At 38.2% G+C, this 15,349-nt stretch overlaps 1 protein-coding gene across 5 annotated transcripts in view; it reads right to left on the bottom strand.

Moving 5' to 3' along the window:
* plekhg4 (pleckstrin homology and RhoGEF domain containing G4) overlaps positions 1 to 15,349 on the bottom strand; it is a 223,245-nt gene that overhangs the window by 17,778 nt on the left and 190,118 nt on the right. For all 5 annotated transcript variants that reach the window (XR_015759974.1, XM_087995955.1, XM_043707122.2 and 2 more), the window contains exons 15-21: positions 14,375 to 14,624; positions 6,977 to 7,066; positions 6,436 to 6,660; positions 5,161 to 5,331; positions 3,317 to 3,494; positions 1,866 to 1,982; positions 1,160 to 1,417 (exon numbers count right to left, since the gene is read on the bottom strand). Coding sequence is in view for 4 of the 5 variants with exons in the window: in XM_087995955.1 (XP_087852081.1) it covers positions 1,160 to 1,417; positions 1,866 to 1,982; positions 3,317 to 3,494; positions 5,161 to 5,331; positions 6,436 to 6,660; positions 6,977 to 7,066; positions 14,375 to 14,624 (1,289 nt within the window). In the remaining variant the exon portion in view is untranslated. The remainder of the gene's footprint in view (positions 1 to 1,159; positions 1,418 to 1,865; positions 1,983 to 3,316; positions 3,495 to 5,160; positions 5,332 to 6,435; positions 6,661 to 6,976; positions 7,067 to 14,374; positions 14,625 to 15,349) is intronic.

Here is a 15,349-nt window from a genome sequence, read left to right on the forward strand (position 1 = left end):
AAAACAAAACAAACCAAAGAACTGCGAATGCTAGAAATCAGAAACAACAACAGAAATTGCTTGAAAAACTCAACAGGTCTGGCAGCATCTTTGGAGCATCTAGGAATAGGTTGGTATATATTCTGAAGATGGGGTGATGGGAGGCGGTAGAAGTGAGGAGCAAATAATAGGTAGAGATAGAACCTGAAGGGAGGGAAGGGAGGGAGAGAGAGAGAGAGAAAACAGCAACTAGGCAGACGATAGAATGGGTAAAGGTCAGTGTGGGAGAATCAACAGCTGCTAACGAAGACCATTAGTAGCTGACAATGGGTTGTTTGTGGTGGCAGTCCATGTGATGACAGGACAGTCTGAAGAAGGGTCACTGGACCCAAAAGCTAACTCTGATTTCTCTCCTTAGATGCTGCCAGACCTGCTGAGCTTTTCCAGCAATTTTTGTTTTTGTTTCCAGCAACTGCAGATCTTTGCCTTTTTTCAGTCAACATTAATATACTCAGACCTCATGCTTTGCACCGACAATATCCTACATACTGTGTTAATCAATCTCAACAGTAGACAAAAGAAGCCACAATCTTTTCCAAGAAATAAAGTATTCTAAGACCATCACATATTGACTGCACTGCACAATGTGTATTTCGGAAGACTGTTCATGTACAGGTCGTTCTGCTACAATGCAACAGTTGTGCTCTTCTACAACCCTGCGCTATAGAAAGTCACGCTGTATAAGATCGCTATACCCATTCAGTAGAAAGTTTGTATTATCCAAATAGCATTCATAATTTGTCAATCGCGTTATAGCAAATGCAAGTTAACGAAATCTGTTATAGCAGGACGACCTGTATATACTCTCACATGTGAGAACTACAGGAAGAATAAAGGAATTGAGTTTAACATACAATGTTATTATTTGGTTTCATGTTATTATTCATAGGAATTTCTGAAAGTAAAGACACAATGAGGGCAATTTTAACTTATCCCGAAGGTGGGAAACTGAATGGATTAGTGAGATGCTGACTTTACAGCTCTAAATGATGTCAATTTCAACCTATCTCACCACTTACATGGTTTTATATCCCACCCAACTTAATTTTCCACTGAAGTCAACAAATAATATTTTAAAAATGTGCAAGGATTTTCTGTTTATTAAGGATGTAACACTTACTCATGGAGGGTTGGCTGCTTGTTTCATGTTCCAGTTCATCCTCCTCAATACAAGTGTTGACATCAAACGGACGTTCAGTATTCACCCCTGACAGCAATGCCTGGTTAGTATACATATGGAGATTCAGTGGTCCCAACAGTGAGGATGAGGATGGACAACCAGCAGAAGGACTGCCGTTACTTGAAATGTTCTGTGTCCTTCTAAATGGGTTAGTGTGATCGAATAAGGAGACTGCAATTGAAGCTCTGGTCCGTGCTCCTGTAAGAAGTGCAAGATTCTCAAATGTATGAAGAATGGACAATTACCAATAAAAATCATACAATTGCTTAAATAATACTTTAAGGAGTTAAAAGCAAGATAATTTGTTTGAAATCTTTAGTGAAGACTGAGTTTTCGTTGAACAAGCAAAAACTGGATAAATGAGTGTATTGATATCTAGGTTGAAATCTCTTCAGAGTTATCAACACCCAAATATACATGCAGTTAAAAAACACTACAGCAGGTATAGATTTTAATAACCGATAATAGAGATTTTGCTTCATAGTTGCTTTCTCTCCAATCTTTTACTAAGACTGTGCATTCATATTGAATTGATCTGAATTTTCAGAAAGTTGTATTAAGGTTCAGTTTAGTATAATTTGCAACCCGCCTCTTTCTCTATTAAGATTATTGGACCCATGTCACTAAACTAATTCAGAAAACTTACCTCTGCCTTTCATAATATAATCGATGGCTCGATCATTGATTGCAGCCTCACTTGGCTTGATGTCCAAGAATGGTTTGTTACCAATTCCCATAGACACCATTTCCTGCATTCGTACTTCTGAAACAGATATTCATCATATAGACCATAAGACCTTAAAACATAGGAACAAAAATTAGGCCATTCAGCCCATTGAGTCTGCTCCACCATTCAATCATGGCTGATAAGTTTCGCAACCCTATTCTCCTGCCTTCTCTCGAGAACCCTTGATCCCCTTGATACTCAATAACCTATCTATCTCAGTCTTACATATACTCAATGACCTAGCCTCAATAGCCTTCTGTGACAATAAGTCGTAGATATGAACGACATCAGTTCAACACTTTTATTCAGGTTAACAATATTTTCAATGTAAAATAGTTGACTACTGCCACTCCTCTTTGTCCCCATTTTAGGCTGATCAGGCTGTGCAAAACCCATTTTCTGTCTGATACACAGATGGCTTCAAAGCCCATAACATTCACTTTATGACCATTCAGCTTTCACAACTGTAACATCTCTAGTCCCTATTGCAAGCTCACGTCCAAAATATGAGTTCCCCGATTAAGGCTGATAATCTGGTCGAATCAGGGAGACCTGCCTGACATAAAAGGGTGAATGTGTTCTGAATGCCTGACTCAATGAGAGGTAGTGCTATTATCAAAGGCTATGCAGTTGTGAATAAAGGGTGATTGGTGATGGGATGCCGGCCTCTGAACAGCTACTTCACTATTGACATCAAATTTTTGTCAGGAAATTTGGGAATGTCATTCTGTTGTGAGAAGAGGGGGGCTCTTGATAGTGGGCATCTAGTGTCGCACTAAAAATGACATGATGTGAAAAAGCCAGGCAAGTCACTAATGGGTGTGAACTTGGGAGAGACATTCTGTTTTTAGAAAAGATACATCGTAGACTCATGTTTGGAAGAAGTGACTGGGGTTTGGGATGACACTGGAAAGAAATAGCAGATTGATTTGGAACAGCACCTATTAGGACTGTAATCGTGTTCAGCCCCTTACCTTTCTCTTCCCCAGAGCCAAACTTTCCCTCTGCAAACTAATTTTACAACAGGAACTTGAAATGATTATTTGTTTCCTTATTAAATTGCAAAGGAAACAGTATTCACTTCAAACATGGGCAAAAAGCAGAATGTCTTTAGCTAATATGACAATTGGCACACCCTCTACTTGGAAATGTGTATTATGTTTTAATTTCAGATTTCCAACATCTGTACCTTTCTGTTAATTACTTACTAGCTTTGCTCTAAAAAGTGCCTTGGAATATTATGCTAAAGGTATCTGAATGAATGTAAGCTAAGTTTGTAGATGCTATTATTCAGACAAAACAGAAACACATTGGCAAAGCTCATCATGAAAATACTAACCTAGAATAACAAACCTTTGTAAATTTATTACCTTTATTTCTGGTCGCTTGCTGCCATAAGATACTTGATATATCTTTTGTCCAGGCGTGTTTTACTTCTTCTGAACTCGCTTGAAGAACATACGTATCATTGGATTTCCGTCGACGAAACCATATTTCAAAACGTACACTGCTCTCACCACTAGTTTCTGTTAAACCTATATCAGCTGTCTATGAAAGAAAAAAACGTTACACAACATTTATTGATATTCAATTTATATAGTTTTTGGCCAATGATACATCATTTCTCTTAACAAACTACATTCTTTGTGGCATGCTATTCAATTGTTTATCAATTGCTTTAATTGCATTATATACTAAATACTATACTGATAATCTATAAAACAAAACCGAAAGAACTGCGGATGCTGTAAATCGAAAACAAAAATAGACTTTGCTGGAAAAGCTCAGCAGGTCTGGCAGAATCATTAACATTTTGGGTCGAATGGCCCTTCCTCCATGTCTCCACATATGCTGCCAGACCTGCTGAGCTTTTCCAGCAATTTCTACTTTTGTTGCTATTGATAACCTATATTCATCTTAAAAAAGAAACAGTTTGAGAAAGGTTTCAGTTCCCATTTAAATTATTAGCAAACAGGACATTATTGTTGTACAACATCACCAGCTTGCTGCTAGTAGCTTTAAACTACTGAACAAAGTTAGCTCTTTCTAATTTTGATGACAATTGAAAACCCCAATTTTGTTGCATTACTCAGTCTCTTATGCAGATGCCCAATCTCCTAGAAGCAATCCAAAACATTTCACAGCATCCAAGGTTTGCTTATGTTGTTTTCCTTTTCCAATTCTATATTCAATTACAAGAGACTTCCCAGGGACTCTCTCTTTAACTCTAGCTAAGCAAATCTTTCAGCATGGATTAACTCCAATTCCTCACAGACTCCATTTTCAAACTGAGCATGAGCTTCCATCCATATTACAGGTGGTAAATGAGATGGAAATGTGTTGCTGGAAAAGCGCAGCAGGTCAGGCAGCATCTAGGGAACAGGAGAATCGACGTTTCGGGCATTAGCCCTTCTTCGGGCTAATGTCCGAAACGTCGACTCTCCTGTTCCCTAGATGCTGCCTGACCTGCTGCGCTTTTCCAGCAACACATTTCCATCTCTGATCTCCAGCATCTGCAGACCTCACTTTCTCCTACAGGTGGTAAATGACAGTCAGCATTTTCCTTGTTTTAGGGCAGGTGGAGCTAACATTATTTTTTTGCTGTTCAACTCGCAGTCATCTATAGACTGCACAAGACCAAAAACGGGAACTGCCTTTTACGTCTGCAATATGTCTGGATTGACAGGGAAACTTGCAGTCTGATTTCAAAATCATTTCCCCTATACTCTTATTCATGACAACAAGAAACACATTCACTTTGGATCCAATTAGAAGTGTTAAATAACTATCTTGGATCACCAGTCCTTTTCATCTGTAAAAAGGAATAGAGTCCACCACAACTGTCTACAGCTTGATATGAGAACACCTATCTACATCTTGGAAGTCTTCTCATGTGGACTTAGAACAGCTGCCAGTGTCCCCGGATGAAAATGTCTAGCACTTCCATCTCAGGAATATAATTAGAGACAGCTTGATTTTTCATCATTACATCACCCAGGTTGGCTGTCAGAAATGGTCTAGTATATGTCAAATAACCTCCTCCGTTTACCAAAAATTTAAAGATACAGAACGTCTTTAGGATAAAGAGATTTAAGGATACCATCCCAAACTATAATACAAAACAGAGCTCATAGTCTCAACATTTAGTAACCTTATAAACACCACATTTGTAACAAACTGCATTTATATGAAAGAAATATATTCATTTTCTTACTTTAAAGGAATGTTTGTAGATATAAACATCAAATCCACCTTCAATCCGCTTGGGTTTGCTGAAAAGAATGAGGTCTTCAAACAGAAAGACATGTCGCTGGTATTTCTTGCGTCCAAACCAGATAATGAACTCGTCTTGACGAACCAATTGACCTTGCTCCTTCAGGTTCACCTGTTTTTATAAAATTTAAATACATTACTTGTAATGCCAATTTATCAGTTTCCTGTAACCAGGTTATTTCAAAATATTTTTAATGTCTAAACATGTATAATCTTTTGTGGAAATAAACTGTCTTTTAGTTTGTAATTGTTTTTAGTTTTTAGTTACCCAAGATCACACTTCATTGCTTGTTAACTACCAAAAGGCTTAACAGATTTAACTCGAAATTAGACAGCAAAAAGAATAGCTTTCCATTCTCATTTCTAATAATATTTAAAGTATTAATGGACACTGACGAAAACATACACCTTGAAAGATTTGAATACTTATTGAGATTCCTAAACAGCCACACTTGCCCTCTATGTAGAGTCCCTGTTGCCCATTGCTTGATAAACATAACTTCAGCCATGATATCTCTACAAAGCAAGGCAAGGCAAGGCAAGAAAATAACTCTTTAAGAACTACTTTAAGTACAGAGATTCAACGCACGCTGCTGGTGTTAATCTGCACTATATTTCAACCATCTAGCCAACTGAGGTAAATATACGTCAAAAATACTTTATTGTCTGGGGAGGCTATGACATTGTGAAAGGTGCTACGTAAATCAATTTTTTTCATCATACATCATTATATTAGGAATCCCCTTCTGAAATATTGAAGAGGTGATGAACTACTTAAGATGCACAACCAGAATAAAATCTTCACATCAAATCTTAGTTTGAGATAATATAGCTTTAGTTGTTTGAGCCATTCCAAATTCCTGGTGTCATCCTGGTGAATCAAGGTTGACCACTCAAGGTTTTTATATCCCTTCTACTAGACAGTTCAAAATTGCACATTGTTGTCCATATGTAACCCTACCATCATTTATGCAGTCAGAATGATTCCAAACCTTCTATCTTCAATCCCTCTCAATAAAGGCCGAAATACCATTTTCTGAATACTGGCTTAAATTGTGCTCACCTACCTAGTTTCTATTCCAATCTGGGTATTTTCGACTTTTATTCAACAGTCTTTCATCTGCAACTTCATAAAAATCTCTCTTAAGTATGAACAGTCACTATTTACTCCATTTGTACCATTTTCAAAGAAATCAAAGAATCAATGTGGACTTACATCACAATCCCTAATAGCATCCATAGCCAGCAAGTCATTACCATGTTGAAGCTGAAATTTAACCATTTCTTCTGCTGCTCTGAGGTAGTTGAGCTCTTGCTCCTGAATTTCACTGCACTCCTTGATCAAGTCTTTCAATAACAGGGCATATTTGCTCATCCGTTGGATTGGTTTCAACAGGTAAGAAGCTAGATTCATTTTATCACCCAGTTGTAGTTGCTTGTGCTAAAAGAATAGAAAAAGCAGAAGTAAACCAGTATGTTGAGAAGACATCAAACAAATAATTTCCTTCAAGGAAACTGGAGTATAATAAATTAACATCAATGCCGACTAAAAGAAAGATAAGATAGCAAATAAACACGTTTCAAAGCCTTTGTCATAAGTGCAACATCATCAAATATGACTTTTTAAATTGACAAATTTCAAAAGATCATCGTCAACCCCACTGGCCTTATTTAAAACTGGTTAATATAGTTGTTTGTAATGGTTTTCTAAGGCCAGTTTAACTGAAAAAATGTTGTGGATTATGTGAAATGCTTACCTTGAAAAATACGTTTCCAAGACTGGCTAGTAGAGCATCAGATTTGGGCTTGTTCTTGCTATACAATGCATACATGCCAAACTGGTCATGCTGTAAATATATCAATTAGAATGTATTATTTTGTTTGTATTGTTTCACCTTTCATTAAAAAAACAAATTAAAGTTATCAGGCAGCCTGGCTTTGTAACAGTTATGACATCTCTTTGGAATTAAGATAATACATGCACATGGTTCTCATGTAACCGTAAAGCCATTTCTTGTTAAATACAATGTGACAGGCTGCATTGACTCCAAGGTATCTTATGATCCATTATGCATAAGCACAAGTCCCAATTTATGCACCAATTGATTTTGGCCATTAATATTAAACCTGGAAGCAGAAGAAAACTTGTATGTTGGTCTCAGATTTGATAGCTGTAATGAATGGAAGTTGCAAGAGGTCATATCGCAAGAGAAACTAATCAAAGAAATACCAAGACATATTAGAAAAATCAAACTACAAGACTGGCTCAGGAAGATAGACAAAGAGAACGGTCACTAGCTCTCTACAAATGCAATATCCCCATGGTTGAACAGATCATCAAGGGTTATTATATAAGTTTGTAAAAGGGAAATGCCTTTGAATGAATTAATGCTTTCAGAATATGAGAAGAGCGATGGGAGTAAAGGAAGGAATGGTTTAAAAATGCATAAACATTCAGGAGCATGACCGGTAATACAGTGTGTTGTCTCCAAGATGCACTGGAGAAATTCCTTAGACAGCACCTCCAAAACCTTGCTCACTCCCATCAAGGAGAACAAGTGCAGCAGATACAGGGAACACTACCACCTGTAAGTTCCCCTCCAAGCCACTCACCATCCTGACTTGGAAATGTATCATCATTACGTCACTGTTGCTGAATCAAAATCCTGGAATTTCCTAATGACATTGAAAGTCTATGAACAGTACATGGACTGCAGCAATTCAAGAAGGCTACTCACCACCACCTTCTCAAGGGCAACCAGGGACAGGCAATAAAGTCTGGCCAGCCAGTGATGCCCACATCCCATGAGTGAATTAAAAATCGCCTAAATAAAAACCGAAATAACTGTGGATGTTGGAAATCAGAAAAAAACCCAGAAATTGCTGTAAAAGCTCAGCAGGTCTGGCAGTATCTACAGAGAAAATTCAGAGTTAATGCTTTGGTCCAATGACCCTTTGTCAGAACTGATGGTAGCTAGGAAAAAGTTGTTTTTTACACAGAAGATAGGGTGTGGGGAAGGGTTAAGGAGTAAATGATAGGTGGAGATAGAGCCCAAGGAGACAGAAGAAGAGTTGGACAGACAAAGGAATGGATAATGATCAGCCTAGGAAAATGAATAGCTATTAACAGGGACTAACAATGGGTTGTGTATAATAACAGACCATGTAGAGGGGTTGGGGTAAGGATACGAGAGAAGGTGCTTAAAGCCCCCATGTTGACCCTGACATGTGACTTCATGTGGTTTAGCAAATTCTCCATCACAGCCCCAAGACAGCCAGGTTATGGAGGTACAATGTGTATTCAAAACATTACAAGCAGTAATTGATAGACAAGGGTAAGCAGTCCCACACCAATGCGTCATGTCTAAGCTCAACACTCTTGCCACATCTATGGCATGCTGGTGGACGATTAAACAACTGACAGGGGGTGAGGTTACACAAATATCCACATACTATTCCAAGGGAGGCCCAGCACATCAGTGCAAAGGATTAGGCATAAATAGTTGAACCTATTTTCAGCCAAAAGTGCCAAGTGGTTGATCAATCTTGGTCTCCTTTGGAGCTCTCCAACATCACAGATGCTGCCAATGTTCAGCCAACTCAATTCACTCCACCTGATATCAAGAATCAGATGAAGGCACTGAATACTGCAAAGGCTTTCCTGAAGAAGGGCTTATGCCTGAAACGTCGATTCTCCTGCTTCTTGGATGCTGCCTGACCTGCTGCACTTTTCCAGCAACACATTTTTCAGCTGCAAAGGCTTTGAGTCCTGTAAACATTCCAGTGACAGTGGCGAAGACTTGCACTCCAGAACTAGCTGTGCCCTTAGTTTCAATACAGATATAACACTGACATCTATCTGACAATGTGGAAGACTGCCCAGGATTGTAATGTCAACACTCGTACCAAATGGCACTTTTTAGGAATAACCTGTTCACTGATGCTCATTACATCCTGGTCCATACAACTGAAAAATAGCTAAACCCAAAAGGTGAGGTGAGAGTGATTCTCTTTGACATCAATATTTAACTGAATATGACATCAAGGAACTCTACAGCAAAAATGGAATTGATGGGAATTCATGAAAAACGCTCTGCTGTTTGGAGTAATACCTAGCACAAAAGGAAGATGACTGTGGTTATTGGAAGTCAATCATCTCATCTCCAGGTCATTATGCAGGAGTTTCTCAGGGTAGGTCCTAGACTCAACCATCTTCAGCTGCTAAAGTGGGGACATTTGGTGTTGATTACACCATGTTCAGGACCATTCATGAGCCATCAGATGCTGAATCAGTCTCTGTTCATATACCTCAAAGGCTGCAGCAGTTCAAGAAAGTAGCTCACCACTATCTTTTCCAAGGAAATTAAAGATGGGCAATGAATGATGTTCTAGCCAATGATGCCCACATTCCACGAATGACTAAAACAAATGTTTCTACTGTACACTGCAGTTTAGGGCATTGGAATCTGCTTATATTATGTGAATGTCTCAATCATAGTGAAAATGCACAATTAATTTTCAATGATTATCATTTGACTTTAATACCTGAGACATTCATTCACTCCAAGATTTTTTTAAAGGACACTAATGACCTAAAATAGCTACACGATTACCTGACAAACCAAGGCAACCAACATGAGATACGCAATATATCAAGAGAAAAAGATTGGTGAGTAAAATTATAGATCTTTTACAGTCAGAAGGATGGGAACTTATAATTGGAAACAAAGAAATAGTTGACCAACCAAACACATACTGCGGTTCTGTGTTCACAATGGAGGACACAAATAATATACAAGCAACACTGGGGAACACAGGATTTAGTAAGAGAGACGAACGGAAGGACATCAGTATTCTTAGTAAAATGGTGTTGACGAAAAATAGGTAATTGAAGGTCAATAAATTCCCAGGCCCTGATAGTCCACTTAAGGAAATGGACCTTGAAATAGTGGATACATTGGTGGTCACCTTCCAAGATTCTATCGGCTCTGAAACAGGTCCTACACGTTGGAAGGTAGTTAATATGACTCCTATATTTAAGGAGGGAGGCAAAGAGAAAACCGGGAATCACAGACCAGTCAGTCTGATGTCAGCAGTGGGAAAAATGCTAGAGTCCATTATAAAAGATTTAACAGCTGAGCACTTGGAAAACAGATGTAGGATTGGATAGAGTCAGCATGGATTTATGAAAGGGAAATCATGCTTGACAAATGTACAGGAATTCTTTGAAGATGTAAATGGTAGAGTTGATGAGGGGGAGCCAGCAAATGTGGTTTATTTGGACTTGCAGGAAACTTTTGATAAAGTCCCAAATAAGCCATTGACATGTAAAATTAAAGTACATGGGATTGGAAGTAGTATATTGAGTTCGATGCAGGAAACAAAGAGCATGAATATGCGGGTCTTTTTCTAAACAGCAGGCAGCAATTTGTGGGTTACCGCAGATGCAGAAAATAAGCAAAGCAGCTAAAGCAATATTGACTTTCATATCTAGAGTGTAGAAAAGGTATTAAGGGTTATAGGACAAAGGCAGGTATATAGGACACAGATCAGTCATGATCTCACTGAATGGTAGAACAGGCTCAAGGGCTGAATGGTCTACTCTTGTTCCTATATTGAAAATTATATACTAAAACAGTAAATAAAAATATATTTGTTGTGGCGGACCAAGAAGGGCCTAAAAAGAGGGGAGCCAATTCCTTCCTCTTAACCTTGGTCATAACTCCATCTTCGAAGAAAGTATAGTTAGCTAACAACTACGATAACATTTACATTGTGTCCCTGCTAATGCGCATTTTATTTTTGTGCATGTATCTACATGCTGTTTAATAACTGAAGGAACTGTTCATTTCACTGCCTTCTGAATTTGAGAAAGAACACTTTTGGGCATGCAACAAAATCAGGAAGTCTAATTAACGCAATGAGGGCTTCCTGCTCATAAGCTTGCAACACACTGCAATAGTGTTACAACACGGCGGTGAACCTTCTGATAATTAAACTAAACACCCAGAAACCAAACATCCAGAAAAGCTCACTTTGCCTCGCCTTGTAATCTGTTAAACTATGAGTGACAGAGAACTCCCTAAATTCCACGATTTAAAGAAAATAACATCAATTTATTTTTAAACTCTAAAAATGAACATTAAGTAACAACTATTCACAAATCTAAGCTCCCCTTTCGCTTAACTGTTTATTATCTGGCTCCAACTCTATATCAATATACTGTTCAATGAGACACTTAGTAAAATTACTGAGGAGAAAGTGAGGTCTGCAGATGCTGGAGATCAGAGCTGAAAATGTGTTGCTGGAAAAGCGCAGCAGGTCAGGCAGCATCCAGGGAACAGGAGAATCGACGTTTCGGGCATAAGCCCTTCTTCAGGAATTCAGGAATTCTTTTTACTGCAAATATGTTTCATATGAAAAGGTACGTTTGATAGAAAGTGTTCCCTAATTACTTGGATCTATGTTGATGGCAGTTGCTCTATCCAAATTTCAAAATGCCTGCCTTTTTTATATACCCAACACTGGATCATCTCATTGGTTCAATGCTGGCAAAACATTAAATTTAAACTCGATTGGGTTTTAGTATCATGGGGGATCAGTTAAACTGATTGGCTAAATTCAAACCGTTGTCAAAACTGCAACCAACTCAGGTATCACAGCCAAATGTTACATATTCTCAATTTTCCAGTACACTCTCAGACTGCTAGCTAGTCATCACAGGTGCTTGTCAGGTCTCAGTTCAGAACAGCATTCATTCTCTCCTAAAAGGTACAGTACAAGCCTTTATCTTCTAGATACAGATCGTTCAATTATAACACGCATTTTGTCAACGCAAATTCACTGTAACATGATTGATGAATTGGGGACACTGTTTCTACTGGGCGAACTTTTAAAACATGTGTTGGCTGTAACACGATTACAGTGCCAACACCTTAAGCGTGATTTTTCATAACATGGAGTTGCTCACAAACGCAACCATCGTGTTATAGGAGAACTGACTGTATTGGCAGTTAAATACATTCTCTGATTTTCAGCAAGTGGGGGCTTGACAAAGCAAGGAGCTGAGTTCAAAAAGAGTTTTTAATTCATCAAAATTTAAGTGTAACAATCTTAGAACGGTAAACTGAACCCACGACCTTTACCATCCAGGGCAGAAGGTACATGGGAACATTACCACCTGCACGTTCCCCTCCAAGACCACTCACCTGCCTGACTTGGAAATATACCATTGTTATTTTAGAGTCACTTGGTCAAAATCCTGTACTTCTCTCCACAATGGCATTGTTGGTCTACTTACAGTAAATGGACCACAGTGATTCGATAGGTAGCTCACCACAACCTTCTCAATGGCAACTAGGCATTGTCAACAAATGTGGCCCATTGATGCCCACATTCCAATGAATGAAAAAAATTTAAACATCTGCAGTATTTGAGAGTTTAAGGTCAGGTAGACATCAGGTATTATGCATGGAGCTGCAAGAGGGGTTAGGTAGAACTACATAACGTCATGTGCAACCGGCACATCCAACCTAGTGCAGGGATGTTTATGATTGAAAAAATGAATCAATAAAAACTAAGCTTAAGAAAATTGATGACATTAAACATGCCAGTCAAGGGAGACACAGTGGTAAGTGATAGTAGGTAAGAGATAAATAGAAAGCATATAATACAGAAGTTGTCTTCTGTACATAAAGCACATAATGAAGAAGTCTTTCATATAGCACAGATTGACTGGGCGTCATTCATTAAAGTATGGAGAACTATAAAACAACCTATCAGCAAGGAACTCAGCAAGTACACAAATCAAATTTATAACACTCTATAAATATAACTAATCAGATACACCATTTTGAAACTTTTCTTGGGAACTTCTTATGCATGCCACATTTATATAAATTATCTTTATTATATAACAAATACACAAAATCTGATTGACACCAAAATTTTTCATTACTAGTTTAAATTTTCAGTAATATATACTAGAACACTTCTAATTACAGAGCAACCTCAATTATCCGAATATCAATTATCTGAATATCGGATAATCCGAAGAAGATTTTGATGTTCCGATAGAATCATTACATCAAAGACATGCTTCCAACACTGATTGCGACTTTTGTCTATAGTAATTAAAACGAATTCAGCTTACTGAAATGCTGCTGAGAACAGTCCTGGACATTGATGGGAGCCCATGCACTGTCTCTAAATGATCGACCTGCCGCCGTCTCTCTCTCTCACCCCACACTTTCTCTGGAGTTCTACACAGGAGTGTACCCAACACCCCCTTCCCCAGATAATCTCTCCAACATTGTCCTGTACAGGGCAAAGGTGGAACCTGTCAAAAAGTTGCAGTAAAATGTTGTATGTGTATGCACGCGTGTATGTGCTATTTGAAGACTCAGCAACCCCCCTCCCGCAAAGGCAGCAGCAGTTGTTGGTGTCCAGTCCGGCTGCCCCAGAGGGGGTCGGTGTTGGGGTGTGAGCGGAGGTGGGGGAGAAGAGGGGCAGTTTTGGACAGGTTTGGGGTTGAGGGGGTACTGCTGCCTCGTTTCCTGAACAGGGAGCGGACTTAACAGAAAACTCCAAGCCCCAGAGGAGAGGCATTGAATCAGTTAACTGAATAATCAATTATCCGAATGAAACAGTGCCTGCCCATCTCGTTCGGATAATCAGGGTTCCTCTATAGTGACCTATTCTTGACTCAACAACCTGAAAATAAACTAGTTTTTCCTCAGATCTTTGTTGACTGCTTCCATTGCTCTCCCTGACCACGATTCCAGCACACTTGATCTCCAAGATAACAAGTAATGAAACTTTGAACAGCTACCATGTCAGGATTGTTAGAGACATTGTTAAGTGGGAGCATATGTGCAAATAAGTCAATTTAGTTCCTAATCTCACTGAGTGTTTCTCAGTCTTTATCCAACACAATATATTATTAAAAAATCAAAAGAACTGAAGATGCTAGAAATCAGAAACAAAACCAGAAATTGCGTGGAAAACTCAACAGGTCTGGCAGCATCTGTGGAGAGAAACTTGAGTCAATGTTTCGGGTCCAGTGACCCTTCTTCAGAACTATATATTATCATTTAAACAGACCAAAGTTTGTTAATGTCATATAACTATATACTGCAAATTGAATGCTTGCTTACATGTCTGAGGAAGCAGTGGCTGACACGTAATGGGTGGTTAACACAACTTTCCAGTTCCTTCAGGAAATATTGGCTATGGAAGCTGTAAAGCTTCTCTAAGTTTCCAAAAATAACATTGCGTTTGCCTCGAAGATCCTGAGGAACGTCAAAACGTTCCATTTCTGGGTAGTAATTATCAATGATGTACCGGAGAGATTTCACATATTCGCGTTCTGTTGTCACCATTTCATCAATTATGTGCCTCAGTTTACTGTAATGAGAAAGACAAATTTGGGTGTTTTAAGGTATATTGCAAAGTGCAGCAACAAATATATTCATTAACTCTGAGGAGAGTCATACTTCTAAAATACGTTAACAGCATCCAAAAAAGGCTTTCACAAACCAAATATATTTTTGTTAGTTTTGATGGTGAGAAGACAGGGAACAGTTGCTCTTCTCCTTTTGCTTTTATCAAATTCTGATCACTTGATTTGACTTCATTGAACCATCAAATTTGCTGCTCAACCTAACATGATTTAAAATGAGACTTCGCTAATGTATACATAGTGGTCCACACATGTTATTTTAGGTACAATGTAAATTTGTTATTATCCTGTATTTATTGGACTCAAATCAGAATTACCTAATTAAAAGGAAACAAAGAGTAAGTCCTAATAAAAGAAAACTAGATGTTTACTTGGACTTTATGAATTGATATTATTGAATATTTATTACAAATGGGTCAAGACCAGTGACATCTGCTGTTCAATTCAAATGCAATTTAATTTAAAAAGATCATAATGACAAATCTTCCCACATTATCTAATCTCAACTGTTTCCAAATCAAAAATCATCAGTTACAAAACTATGCAAACACATCCAAACATGGAAAGGCAAGTAATACTCCTCGAAGGAAAAAAAGGTGAAAATTGGATAGATGAAAAAATTCGTGACATTTCCTTTCATAGCCCTAAAAACAACTTTGACATAAACAAA

This window comes from Chiloscyllium plagiosum, unplaced genomic scaffold (assembly GCF_037043375.1).
Source record: "Chiloscyllium plagiosum isolate Xiang-an unplaced genomic scaffold, Cpla_swu_hap1 HiC_scaffold_17, whole genome shotgun sequence".
Lineage (NCBI taxonomy): Eukaryota > Metazoa > Chordata > Chondrichthyes > Orectolobiformes > Hemiscylliidae > Chiloscyllium > Chiloscyllium plagiosum.